This window comes from Larimichthys crocea, chromosome XXI (assembly GCF_000972845.2).
Source record: "Larimichthys crocea isolate SSNF chromosome XXI, L_crocea_2.0, whole genome shotgun sequence".
Lineage (NCBI taxonomy): Eukaryota > Metazoa > Chordata > Actinopteri > Sciaenidae > Larimichthys > Larimichthys crocea.
In genome coordinates, this window is record NC_040031.1 from 11675321 (window position 1) to 11689340 (window position 14020).

The 14020-nt window shown below is 41.2% G+C and overlaps 2 protein-coding genes across 2 annotated transcripts; one reads left to right on the forward strand and one right to left on the reverse strand.

Moving 5' to 3' along the window:
• Positions 1-71: 71 nt before the first annotated feature.
• mrps35 (mitochondrial ribosomal protein S35) lies at positions 72-8974 on the forward strand. Its single transcript, XM_019265791.2, has 8 exons — positions 72-330; positions 1872-1924; positions 2126-2293; positions 3354-3414; positions 3530-3669; positions 5870-5979; positions 6094-6163; positions 8505-8974. The coding sequence occupies exons 1-8, from the start codon at positions 198-200 to the stop codon at positions 8772-8774; spliced, it is 1005 nt and encodes a 334-aa protein (XP_019121336.2). The 5' UTR covers positions 72-197; the 3' UTR covers positions 8775-8974.
• Positions 8975-9098: 124 nt separating this feature from the next.
• Positions 9099-12094, reverse strand: mansc4 (MANSC domain containing 4). The gene is made up of 3 exons (XM_010747107.3): positions 11679-12094; positions 11456-11584; positions 9099-10782 (listed from the first exon to the last, which is right to left on the reverse strand). Exons 1-3 carry the CDS (start codon positions 11896-11898, stop codon positions 9908-9910), a joined length of 1224 nt encoding a protein of 407 aa, XP_010745409.3. The 5' UTR covers positions 11899-12094; the 3' UTR covers positions 9099-9907.
• Between the last annotated feature and the right edge of the window lie 1926 nt (positions 12095-14020).

A 14020-nucleotide genomic window follows, 5' to 3' on the forward strand; every position in this document is an offset into this window, starting at 1 on the left:
TAAGTAAACACGATTAAAGACTGTTGTTGCAACAAAAATAAATATATATTAACGGCTTTAAATTAAAATATTGCCTCGTTAATAATATCCACATGAGATACCTGCGTTCACCTGTAGGAGGCGCTGAACACCTCCCCGCGCGGCTGATTTACGTCTCGCGTAGTAAGTTTGTCCCTCGCTGCTTCCTGTAAGGCAACATGGCTTCACACACATGCAAGACGTTTCTGTCTCTAGGTCGAATAAATGTCCCTGGTCTTGGACTCCAGAAGACGGCGAGCAGAGCCGCGTACGCGACCGGGCTGCCTGTAAACACCTCTGCTGGAAATAAAGGTGAGTGCAGAGAATAAACAGGTCACAGCTGCATGCTGAGCAGGTGAGGCGTCTCCTGTCCTTGGACAGGTGAGAAAGTGGACACACAGAAACAGTAACTATTGTAACTGTAATGTAACGTAACGTAATGTAATGTGTAGGGGATCCCTGGGGTCCTTCACGGGGCTCCTGTGTCAGTCATCTAACACAGTCTTCCCATCATAACTACCCATTAGATTAGATTAAATATACTTTATTTATCCCACCACAGGGAAGTGTACTTGTTACAGCAGCAGAGGAAAGTGTAGCATACACTACAGAATTAGAAAAGTGACGAGGCAAAAAAAAAAAAAAAAAAAAACAGACAGAAATATCTATAACCTACACAATAAAAACGGAAAAACAATCAACCTTCAAAACAGACACTGAGGATAAAAGTGGCATGATGTATAAAAAGAGTATTGTAATGTAAAGTGACCATAATATAAATAATATTACAAAAGTAAAATAAATAATAACTGCAAGGTATAAATGAAATAAAATAGAAAAAAAAATTGAACATCGAACAAGAGACTACAACATGATCAGGTGGTGCAGGTGTTGTAAAGTCTGAAGGACCTGCGGAATTAGACAAAGATATTAGAAGACGAAGGACGAGATGAAACATCTGAATCTGCTGATTAATTAATTATTGTTTAATCCAGGAGTCTTCAATCTTTTTCAGCCCAAGGATCCTCTTGGACGAGAGACAAACAGAACAGGGACGCCCAAACATGTGTCCCTGCCTATAATAACTTTTATATTTACTTTTATTCAACATTAAATTCCACCTTATTAATCTATTTATATACTGGGTTATTAGCCTACATGTGTTTATGATTGATTTAAAAAAAAGTTGATCGATTTGTTATTATTGTTTATTAAATGCTGAGAGCTGTGCGTCTTTGGACATGTCCACTTGTTTGTAGTTTCTTAATTATCTGCACCCTCACAGTCGCCATTATTTTGGTGAAAACGGTCTTTATTATTATGACAATAATTGGTGGACGCCTGTTGAAGACCCCTGGTTTAATTGATTTATTGTTTTGTCAAATGGTGGAAAATGTTCAGCTTAATTTCCAAAGTCCAAGGTGCCTTTACAAAACAAAAAATGTTAAATTGACTCTCATGACAGACAGAAATGCTCAAAAAAAATCTGGATGTGGGGAATTCTTTGCATGTTTGCTTGAAAATTAACGCAATGTTAAGTGACTTGTTCCTCTCTTATTTGTGTATTATTTGTTTGTACACTGACAATTTGACAAATCGAGTCTGAAATAATTTAGGGAAGCTCTAATATAGTATTTACGGTACTTTAAGAATCACGAAAAGTGAAACAGACGTACATACGTACTGTTAAATACACTAATCATATGCAGTATTTATGTAGTCACAAATGAAATGATTACAGAAGATGCACCTGAAGTGTTATTTGTGTCTGTTATCTGCAGATAACAATGTGTTGCAGCAGTATATGTGCATGTGTGTGTGTGTGTGGCTAAACATGATATTATTAATTTCAGGCCTTCCCGATAGAAGCGGTAGAGGATCCTCTGTCCGAAAACCCAAGAGAGATGTAAGTGTGAAGCTTTCAAGGCTGAATATAATCAAATGCACAGATTTATAATGAGACGTATTCAGTAAGAACTTTCTGTTACTCACTCAGTTTTCTTATTGAATAGACCGACACTGATGATTAATGTAAATAATTATGAGTGTCATCATGGTTCATGGACTTTCTCACCCGTCTCCTTTTGTCTCCTGTGTTTCGGATCAGGTTGGGGAGCCCAGGACAAAGAAAATGCCAGTGGATCAGGACTGGACTGCAGTTTATCCAGCAGCGACCCCCTTCAGACAGGACTCCATCCCCCTACCTGTGAGGATGGGCTACCCTGTGAAGGGAGGCGTCCCTCCAGAGAAGAAGGGCAACTTGGAGCTGATCAAGGTGAGACCTCGTTCATCAGCGTAAGACACTGAATGAAGCACATGACTCAAAAGCTTAAGATCTTCTACACACTACGTTTATCTGCGTATCTTGACAGGCGCACGCCGTTCATTATGCCTGAGCTGAGTTAATTGCAGCCGGTCAGTGCTCTTCAGCACTCATGGAGCACTTTTTTTTTGTTTTTTGCGATATGGCTCTGATGGCTCTGTGTCTGTACCCGGATTACCGAGCTGCTGTGTCCAGACACCAGCTGCTCCATCTGGATTCGAGCCACTCGCAGATCCAGTACTCACAGCTGGAGCTCTGCCGCACAGGCTAACAATATTGATTTCATTCTCTCTGTCTGCCATGAGGGGCTAAACTGCTATGCATCCCTTCCTTATGTTTGTTTTTTATCCCAATTCACAAATCACAGCGATTTTAGACGTTCTGTCTATACACAAGCTAATTATGTGACCCATGAGAATGTTATTTTGATGTCAAGATAGAAAATCGTCTTCATTGCTTCATTTTAAGCCGCATTATGTAACTTTGCCAACAGCCAAACATCAGGCATGTGCAACAACGCAAGACATAGCAGCAAGAATCTCAGCTTGGCGTCTGTCTTTCAGTGTTTGTTTGTTTTTAGGAAGCTCTCGCCAACGACTAAAAGTCAGAGATTTGTTCCTGTCCTCAATCTGTGTCACTCTATCCTTTTCTCCTCTTAGCCTACTTTGTTGAGCCCTAGGTCTCTTTGCCTTTATTAACTATGTGCATAGAAGCTGCTAAGCCTGCTTATATTGCCCCTATCAACCTGCCCTGATCCTGGTACAACACCTGCAGTCTCTACCAGGTTTCAAGAAATGGAAATCTTTGGTTTGGGGCCCTTGAAAGTGCCTGAATTTTACTTTTAAAGCTGTATGGACCCTTTTTATAGAGTATAATTGTGTGTATTAGATTCACTCAAAGAAGGAAGATTTAGTTTTCCTCCACTTTGTTTGATGTGGATGTTAAGACTACTGGACATTTTGATTTTTGCATCCGGACATTCAAATCCTCTCTCTTCCATTGTCTCTTTCAGATTCCTAATTTTCTGCATTTGACACCAGCAGCTATCAAGAAACACTGCGAAGCACTGAAACGTACGTTTCTTTTCTTTTGTTTAATCATAAAGAGAAAAGGCATTTCTTATTTTGTGGTTTTGTTTAGCAGCAAATCGACACGAATGTACGTAAAAATGTCTCTCTCTGCTGTCAGCAATGTGTACAGAGTGGCCCTCCACCTTGGACACCGATGCCAAATGTGACGAGCACTTCCCCATCAAAGCAGAAAGTACCGACTACGTGTCTGCAGGCCCGTCTGTCCGAAACCCTTCAGCTCGTATCGTTCATCTCAAAGTGAGTTGTTTAATTTTTCTTTTACGGTTTCTATAAGTTTTTACCTGATGATCTTTGCTTTCACTGGGATTCATCAACACAGGAAGTCAAGTGTGGAGAAGCCCCGACATGTAAAATGAGATTACAGATTTACAGAGATGCATAATCACCAGCTGACATCATGTCCCTGTGGCTTATCTAGAGAGAGAGAGAGAGACACTCATTATCCCGTGACCTCAAATCTAAGAAATTATGCCATCAGGTCTATATAAAGAGTGTCATCCAGGAGAATTAGTTTACATGTAAGCAAGAAGAGGAAGATCTGCTGTTGCTCTTGTGTTAAATTCTTAGTTTATTTGTTAATATATTTACTTTTACAAAAGAAAAAAGTAACAAAACGCTTCATCATTGACATATTTGTTGGAACGTTTTGACATATTTCCTAATCCCCCCCCCCCCCCCCCCCAGCACTAATCCATCAGTATGTGATCCTCCTCGACAGATCATACATGTAACAACCTTTAACAACCACAGTCCATGAAAAAGAAAATTGACTTAAAGCTCCATCCATGAACTTAAAAAGAAGTTATCAAATATTATAAAAATGTGTCAGTTGTGGCAATTAAAATCAGATTTTGCATCAAGTACGTAATGTTTTCTAGTTCACTCACTCATCAGTTGCACAAGATGATCAGATCAGAGCCTAGTTGGCTTAAAAGTCTTTCATCTGGCTGAACTATGCCAAAAGTTTTCTTTTCCACGTGTGAACAGTAATAAATGTTCTGTCTTGGACGCGTTTTCATGTTCAAAGTTATAATCCTATTGGCCTTTTCACTCTAAAACATAAACATATCTTGACTCACAACACAGATATTCTGGAGTTTAAACCGCCTTTAACTGTTCGTAATCATTTTTACTATTAACCAGCAGCCATCTGCTCCACTGACACTTTGCCTTTTAGATTATATCTGCATGGTAGGAATTATCTAGACATTAATCTTCGGTGGATTAGGCAGAACGATATCACTGTTATTGGGATAGAAATGTGAGCACTCAGAACAACTTTTGTATAGATTTATAGTGAGCATTTCCTCTAAGGTGACAAACCATGACAGTAAACCCCCCCTGGAAGGATAATAGAGCCACCGGATCTCCTTACTGCAAGAGGTCAAGCATCCAGGCCTGTACAGTTCTCTTGGTGTACGCCACACATGCACTCGGTGAAGGATGACTCGTCTGACCGTATCTTTTTCCACATCTCTTTCGACCAGTGCCGGTGGTTTTTACATCGCTGAACTCTCAAATGTGCGCTCATCGTTGTAATGAGGGGTTGATGCACTGCAGCCCTGTTGTAATATCCTCTCTGTGTAATAGTCGATAGTCGACATTTCCAACCCGAATTACTGAAGTCTTTCCGATAGATCTAACTTTCCTCTTGCCACCTCGATATAAAATAAGAATTAACCGGACCTGCTCAGCATGTTTTACACACGTCACAGAGCAGGACTTGATGTCATTTGCTTAACTATACAAAGAAGTGCACCTGTGTGGAAGCATCTGCATTCCTTTGTTTTTATTTATTCATATTTTTTTTCTTTGCTCTGTCACCCATCTGTTTGGCCTAGAGCTATTTTCTTGTTTATTCAATCTGGGTCAAAGTAGCGAGGTGAGACTGTGGTAAATCTTTGAAACAAAATCTGTGGCAGCGTTTGATCCCCCGGACTTAACCACTTTACCGTCTCTGCGCACATCTGTCTAGCTACCTCAGAGTGACCTCACATTTGTGTTTTTCAGTTCACATGTACCTTGTATTTCCAATAAATGCGTTTTTTTTGTTGCATTGTACAAATTATATGAATCGGAGCCACGAGAAACAATGTAATCAAGGAGTAATCTGTGTTTTCCATCCATCCATTGTGCAAGGGGGCTTAGAGGTTATGCTGTGTGCCACAGCATAAAGGCCGCGGTTTAATCTGTAAAAAGTATAGTATTTTAATCAACACAGTCAAAGCTCTGTATATGTAAAAACAAACACTGACCTTAGTTTGGGTTGTGGTTTTATTATCTACAGCGTGAGAGAGTCAGGCAGGACATATAGTACATGATGAAATCACATCTGCCCCAATCTTTTTTTGTCGTTTACATCACAAAGCTTTATGTGGAAAAAAAATTAAATGAGTATCTGAACTATTATGTTTCTCTTGTGTCTCCACTCTCGCAGGTAAAGCTGTCCAGTTTGAATCTGGACGAGCACGCACGCAAGAAAATGCTGAAGCTCGTCGGGGAGAGATACAGCAAAGACACTGATATCCTCACCATCACGACCGACAGGTAAACACTCCTCCTTTTACGGTTCAGCGCACCCAATATTAGAGTGAGAAAATGAAAGGAATGTACTTAACTCTCGTCCCCTTTTTTGTTGTTTTTCTCCCTCTCTCTACCCAGCTGCCCTTTGAGACAGCAGAATTATGACTATGCCATGTACCTGCTAACTGTCCTTTACCACGAGTCTTGGGTGAGTTCAGAGTATTTGTTTTTTTCCCTCTTCTTCGTTGCTGTCCTGGCACATGAGTCACAGTGACTGGAAAGGGAAAAACACTGTCTGAGCATCGCCAGACTGTTTCTGCCAAGCCATTCAAAGCTCCCATCTTCAGCCAGCTGAGACACCTCTGCCTTTTCTCTGTCCGTTCCCGTCAGGAGCAGCTCTCCTCTTACTCACTCTTTTTGTTCACTGACCTTTTTTGCCGTCTTTCAACAAGTCTCCTTTCACTTAAAGGCTGGTCGCTCTCTCTCTAGCGGCACTTTCACCGATGACCCGCCGTCACTTCGGTGTGTTTAACCTTTTTTTTTTTTTTTTCTAAGAGGTTTTAATTGAGATCAGATGATGGCACCTGCTCTGATCTCTGTGTCACAGAGCCAGCATGAAATGCATGACCCTTACTTGACTTATGACGTAATTCACTACTCTACTTTTATTTAAGTTTTTAGCCTTTAAACCGTTTATATCTATGAAATAAATAAGTCAGAATAACGCATTTGAATCACCTTTCTGACCAAAGGTTCCAGTGTAATTGGATTTCTTTTTAAATATTTATATTCGACAATCTATTTAACACCAGTTCCACGTAGTTTAAGCTTATAGTCTTTGCTTCTAGTTTTGGAATTAACATTTTTATTTCTTCTCTAATCTTTTGTTTATCTGTTTCTCCGTGGCAAACAGTCTTACAGCTTGCATTGAATGGTCAAGCCCGTACTTTACAGGTGTGGTGTTAACTGATGTGTCAGTGGAATGATACTGATCTGGCACAATGGTGTGCATTAATATATAGTCAAATATATGCGTGTATATATATTAGGGATGAAATATTCTACCAAAAAGATTGAAAAAATGTCTCTCTCGTCTACATATGGCTACCGACATGGCACGGTACCTTTTTTACCAAGGGAATTCGTGTCCATCTTGCTCTGCGATCTGAGAGGCTGAGCCCATTAGGAAGGTATCAGACTTGAATGGGCAGCTGTATGGCAAACAGCGGCATTGTCCAGTTGACATTTCTCCACAGATGGTGGGAAAACAGAGTCCCCTATCAGGTGTTGACCCTGATACTCATTCACGTTAAGCCAACCAAACCACATCAGAGAAGTCTGCCACAAAGTGCCAGCTACATAAAAGAAAATGCCCCCCCCCCTCTCCTATTGCACAACCTTTTTGCTTTTCCCGTCATGGCTTAGTCGCATTAAAAAAAAAATAAGCGAGAGAGAGGGGGGGGAGAAAAAAAAGTTGGTAAAGGTGTCCGAGCCAGGAAGCAGAACACTGTCCACTGCCCTTTTGGACATACAATGGAAGGTACAGTGCTTGTCCAGCAGGCTTGTGGAAGCTGTGAGAGTGGCGTAGCGTTCAGGTTGTAATGGTAGCCCACAAAGAAGCCAATTGTTAAGAGCCGGTGCGGTGATTTTATCTACCCACTCAGGGAGACGTTCCTTCCCTGCTAATTCCAGTGTCTGCTAATCCCGGCCCGACTGCTTGGAAACTGCCTCCGACACGGAGGAGAGTTTACCACTAGAGGCACTCCATCTGCGTCTGTGCCTTCATGCCGAACACCTCTCCTTTCCCCTAAGTGGAATTATAAATGTTATTTAACGGGTACGTGAACTCCCGTTTTCTCCTGGCGAGGTATTAAACGTTCTGTCTGTTGACCAAAGTACAACAGCATCAGAAAAAAGGTTGGAATTTGATCACTTACGCATAACTTTGAATAAAGTTGATCTTTGAGTAAACTCGTCCTCTAAAAAAAATCAAAGGTTAAAGCGTCAAGGAACGAAAAAATCTGCAGATTTGTCGCAGAGAAAATGTTTGGATCTAAGCTACTCATCTATTCCCAAGTATCTCCTCACTCACTAAGGGAGCCTGGACCGGTTCCAGGCGGGATGTAATGTGGATCAGATATGTATGGTGGTAATGATGGTCATTAACCCCAAACACCTGGAGAGCGGCAGAGCCGAGGCTCTGTCATTGCCCTGTTTTTTTTAAGCTGCTGCACAATGGGGCGTATTGTTCTCAAGTGAACGTGATGACAGCTAAGACAGGCAGCGGACGGAGCGCTACATATAGAGAAATACTATCTCTGTGAGAGGAGCATCAAAGAAGGGGTGAGGGGTGACCAAGGACCCCCATCTTTTACATCAGTTTCCATACTGTGTTCCAAACTGGATACCAAGCCAGATCCTTTTAAAAATATATATTTATTTACTACCCCACAGTAGAAAAAACATGTTCGTAGATTAGTTTGATGTTATTTCTTTGCAGTCTGCCTTCAAAAAGGTAACAAACGCGTTCTGTTTTTGTCATTCTTCAGAAAACCGAAGCCTGGGAGGCTGAGAAGACCGTGGCAGACATGGAGGAGTACAGCTGGGAGGACAGCCCGTCCCAGAGGAATATCTTAGATGTCCTAGTACGCATGAAAGTGGTCGGGGAAGGAGAAGGGCAGGACGTGCGAGAGCAGCTGCTGGGACGAAAAGAGGTGCAGGAGTATAAAGACTCTGTCACAAGGTTGAAGAACGAAGGAGAGAGCGAGGACGCCATGCTTCAGTACAAAGAGGCCGTCAAGAAAGTGTTCAACCTGTAATACAGCTTAATGTACAAAGAGGGTCTATGTAGCAGTAACACAAACAATAAATGACTGATAACTGCTCCAGTATACATCAGGATATCACAACTTCAAGAGTTTCAACTAATGTATTTATTTTCAAAATACATATACTGTCAGATCAAGTGTATGATACTGTCTTTAATACAAAAATAAAAGGTAGTGTTATAAGTTGGAAAGTGTGTGAAAGTCATGTGCATGATGGTCAAAGCCTTTATGTAATAAAAGCCCCCTTTCAGTCTAGTTCCTAGCCCACAGCTTCAGCTCCCATCCCACTCTCGTCACTATCAGGTCAAGGGGTGGCACCCCAGTGAAAGGATGCTTTCAGCAGCAGGTTGTTGAAAAAGTACATCAACCTTCTTAAGGAGTTTTGGTCTGTGGTCCGTATACTTTTAGGTCAGAAGAAACCCAATGCACTGGAGAGATGTGCTGGACTGTATGGGGGGGTTAAACACTGAAGGGCCACAAGGCAAAAAGTAGTCCCATCATTGCACATTGTTGACGAACTGAACAACCCCTTGAATTGTAGCTCTCGCTCACTCTCTCTCTCTTTTTTTTTTTTCTTGGAAGAGCCCATTAAGTCCCACTTAAGACCAATGTAGACAACAGGCCAAAGTCCTTGAGGTTTGGCATCAACATTGGTTTGAACTCATTGAAGTACATCAAAATGTGGGTCAGCCAAATGGACATCATATCGTCTTTCTTGAGGCAAATTGCTGCGGTCAAACGCATTGGCTGAGTTCAGCTCTTCTGTCCAAAGTCAATGCGTCACAAGGAAAACCAAAATCATGGCAACTATGTATTTGGTAATCTCATCTAAGCCATAAAATACCTCTGCCTGTTCAGTTTAATTGTATAGGATTGGAACCACAATGCGTCAGTCGACGGTAACATTTTCATCCCAATCTGCTTAAAATAAAGCGATATAGAGCAATGTCCCCTTCTATTATTAAAATAATCCAGTATGCAAAAGCTATCTTACAAAAATATAATGGTAAATTTTTTATTTTTTTTTCCAATTTGTCAAATGTCTCCTGGATCCCTTCATCAAAAACACTGCTGTAAACAAAAGACAAATGTCAGCTCCAGCTCACTTTTTAAACACCGGACTTTCAGGTGTTCTCTCTGACCAGCACATACTTTATCAGACGCATGGAGCCTCTTTTCCCTCTCCACGATGTTCGGTAGCGTCCCATCCTCTTCCTCTGACCCCTCCAGCTCACGACCAGCAGGATGGAGCAACAGCAGCTCAGCAGGACCGTGACACAGATGGCCACTGCAACCAGCAAGGTGTGAGCAGCCACATGCCACCCAGGTCCCAGTTCCCCATAGGTGTCACCTGCGCTGATACCTTGGCCCTCACTGCCTGCAGTGTGGTTCCTCCCTAGGTTGACTTTGGTGTCATTGAGATTTTGCTTGCTGCTCTCTAAATTGCCCGTAAGGGCTGTTGTTGGAGTTGGAGGGCTGGTGGCCGGCAGAGAGAAGGTGGTGGTTGGGTAGTAGGCATTGGATGTGGAGGGCTGTTCAGTTGTGGTTGATAAGGCAGGAGTGTTTGTGGGATTGTAAGTTCTAAAGGCGGCTGCCGTGGTGGATGAAGGAGGCGTAGTAAGGCTGGGTGTAAGAAATGTGGTGAAGGTGGTCGGGGTTATTGTTTGTGCATGGTTCTCTGAAGCTAGTGGAGTCTCTGGAGTGGAAGATAGGGCAACGGTAGTTGTGGGAACTGTTGAAGGCTGACTGGTGCTCTGCTGCGTACTGGTCAGGGAAGCAGTGGTGGTGGTGGTGGTGGTGGTGAGCGCTCTGCTTGCTGTGGTGGGGGGTTTAACTGTGGGTGCTGAAGTTAGGGGCAGTACAGCGGGCTGAGGCGGATGAATGAACTGGCGTTTGTCTGAGGGCAGCGGATCTGAGGCGTTGCCTCGATAGTGATGGGGTAACACGCGGACATTGGAGGTGAAGTATTTTCCAAACACCAACAGGTCAGGATCCACGCCTATGAACCAAAAAAAAAAACAAAACTGCTGGGTCATGATTTAACATACATGAATGTCTCACATTTTAATGATTGAACTGAATAAAATCATGGACTAATTAAATGATTTCATTAACATTCATTTTAGTCACTGAAGGAGATATTAAGATCCTTTATTGAAGTAAAAGTACCACAAATAAAAAATACTCAATTACAAGTAAAAGTCCTGCATTTAAAACTTACTTATTAGTAGAAATATGCACTTGAAGTATTAGAAGTAAAAAAAATATTAATTGGATTATTATTACTGATGCTTTTGTGTTCCAGTGGCCTTTCATTAGTTTATTTGGTCACCATGGTGATTAATTTTAACTTCTGTTGGGTAGCTGTTAATATTTTATAGGATGATCACATGTTTTGTAATGGTAACTGTTGCTGTCAAATACATAGATTTAAAATAAAATGTACAACATAACATAAGTATAAAGTGTCAGAAACTGGAAATACTCCAGCAAAAATACCTCAAACTAGTACTCAAATACTCCATATCTGATGAGTCACACCACACTGCAGCATTAGTATGTTTCTTGTATTAAAAGTGTATTTCTGGCTGTAGACTTTACGCACACAGGGAGAGATAACTGAGTACTGAAAGGAATTTTCAGCACTTACCCCTTTTTTTTACTTAACTTACCCTTTGTGATATTGTACAGAACAACGTTGCTTCTGTGGCTAAGAATGCAGCTCTCCAGTGTTGGACAGTGCAGGTGGAAGCAGTTTTCTTGAGTGGTGTCATAGTGAAATATGGCCAGATTACAGGAAACTGAGAGAAGGAAAGGCGATCAATCAGAGTGGGATACACGTGTACACGATCAGTATATAATATAGGCCTGTGTGTGTGCGCGTACATTACTTACAGTTTCGCGTAAGGCAACAGGTGCGGCTGCATTTCAGCGCCGTGTCCTCCTGGTAATACTTCAGAAGCTGCGCTCCTCTCCTCTGAGACTCCTCGATATCGATGAAAATCCCAGGAAAGCGTCGGATCCAGCAGTTCTTATAATAAGAGGTCGGTGAGCACCTCGACTCCGTGTGGCACACCAGACTCAAAACCGTCAGCAAACCCCATGTGACATTCATTGCGCGTAATGTAAATCAGACCATGTTAAACTACAATCGCGACAGAGCACCGACATATCTGGAAAAGCGGATTACTTGGAGTTGACAGGGCATAAAGCGGAGCCAGTGGTCCGGTTTTACTGGTGCCAGTACCTCTTCCAGGTGTGTCACAGCTACGCACCTGGAAGGAGGTGGAGACCCAATCGCGCGTAAGGTGTCCACGCTGTACTGTGGCAAGTACAGACGGCTGATGAGTGTCATAACAGGCTGCCCAGCTTTGAATACTTTTTTTTAATAATAGATATCATTTTTTTAAAGAATGCTGTAACAAATAACACAACAAATATCAAATCCATACAAGTGGAAAACAAAACAAAACAGCACAATGTACAAGAGGCCAGAATATAATGAAATCTCAAACATCACTGCAAGAAATATGTATTTTTATATTTTCTCAGAGCATTTTAAAGACTTCTCATCCATGTCGGCTTGGAAAAATTGTCTTGAAAACATCAACTGACAGTTCAAAAGTAAATCTCAGCCTTTTGCAATCACTTAAGATCAGTAAGCAGCAAGTCTGCGGTGTCCTAAGATTGGAACACAGGATGGTGTTCCTGTTATTCTGAACACTTCTGCATATGGAAGCATTTGAGGCACAATCTTTCTGACTTATTAAAATCTTATATGTCTGACTGTTGATCTTGTGAGACAATGTTCTAACTCATTCACTCTGTAGACCTCTGAATAGTTTTTTTGGTTTGGATGGATGCACATTGCAGGCATTACCTGGCCACATAGCTGACTCACTGTAAAGTAAATATTGCCCTAGTTTTAGCAGGAAACTAGGCTGAATATTCCAGTAACCTCTGTTTTTTCTCTAACCTCTTTGTGACAATACAAGCAGTCTGGTTTTTTTTTTAGCGAGGTCAGACATCTCAGAGTGGATTAATAATTGTAGCAGTCTGCCTGAATTCTCTCAAATGGGATTACCGGAATAAGCCTTTTGCTGTGTGGTTTTGGATTTGCTGCACCTGTTAGGCTGTTTCTCTCACCTTTTGTGAGCTTGTCTCTCCATCACAGTGCCACGTTCTCAGTTTACGCCTGGGAGCTGAAAGTACCTTTTTGGATAAAGGGCTTGTGAAGAGTGAGGTGGGTAGCCTACAATTTAAGGGAAACCTATTCTGTAGATGTTTTTTAATCTAAATTAATTGCACTACTCAAATTAAGAGGATAAATCAGCCTGAACTTACACATAAAAAACTGGATATGCTGTAATTTAATGATCAAAAAAGGTTATACAACATGTTTTGTAAGTCTTTATGTGTATAATCATGATCCTGCCAGACTGATGTGGTTATAGTGACTTAGTGAAGCAGCTGACTAGTACAGTGTATAGACCCTATTTTTCCACAGCAGAGGGAGCTTTGGTGTGGAGCAGACAATGATGCCTCAACACCACCAGATGGCAATGGTCACCATATCCAAAGTTTACAATGTACTTCACTCTTTTCAAAGTTTTTGCATGAGGTCAAACATTGTCTTTTACATTTCTTTTTCAAATGTATATGTTTAATGTTGCTTGTTGCTTAGTGAACTGTTCAGACAAACAACCTTAGACTCTGGGAATTTGCAAAGGAACGTGTTTTACTTCTTTCTTTTTTTTTTGTCTATTTTGTATAGTCTAAAAAAAAAATCATAGATAATAGATAGATAATATTGAAGAGATGAATCAATGCTGAAAATAACTAAGTCACAGCTCTAGCACACATACCTTTTTCCTTTTCTGGTGTCTTCCTGGAGCTGTATCGCCACCATCCAATATTAGTTTGAATGTTTTGCTTCTTTGTGCATTGCATTGTGGGGCAATAGTGCCCATCAACAGCACATGGAAACTGAAATGTGTGAACACATGTCCTCCTGTAACCTCTGTGAAGCAAAACACACTGGAAAAACTCCTTAGAATTAGTATATATAGAATGAAATTAGGACAAATTTAACATGATCCAATTTGTCTGATTCTCCCACTGTGAGACTTTTCTACAAGCTAAATTCCTCATTATACCTCCAGTTTATTATATTTAGTCATTAAGTCACCTATAACCTCCTTAATATAACATGAAGATGATGAAACCCCTGCACATGA

Bases quoted from the DNA above. Each gene is read 5' to 3' on its own strand.
- mrps35 (XM_019265791.2), top strand. From the start codon at position 198: ATGGCTTCACACACATGCAAGACGTTTCTGTCTCTAGGTCGAATAAAT. The intron at 3,415-3,529 runs GTACGTTTCTTT...CTCTGCTGTCAG, and splicing joins ACACTGCGAAGCACTGAAAC to CAATGTGTACAGAGTGGCCC. The intron at 5,980-6,093 runs GTAAACACTCCT...CTCTCTACCCAG, and splicing joins CTCACCATCACGACCGACAG to CTGCCCTTTGAGACAGCAGA.
- mansc4 (XM_010747107.3), bottom strand. From the start codon at position 11,898: ATGAATGTCACATGGGGTTTGCTGACGGTTTTGAGTCTGGTGTGCCAC. The intron at 11,585-11,678 runs GTAAGTAATGTA...TCCTTCTCTCAG, and splicing joins CTGTTGCCTTACGCGAAACT to TTTCCTGTAATCTGGCCATA. The intron at 10,783-11,455 runs GTAAGTTAAGTA...TTTGGTTCATAG, and splicing joins TCTGTACAATATCACAAAGG to GCGTGGATCCTGACCTGTTG.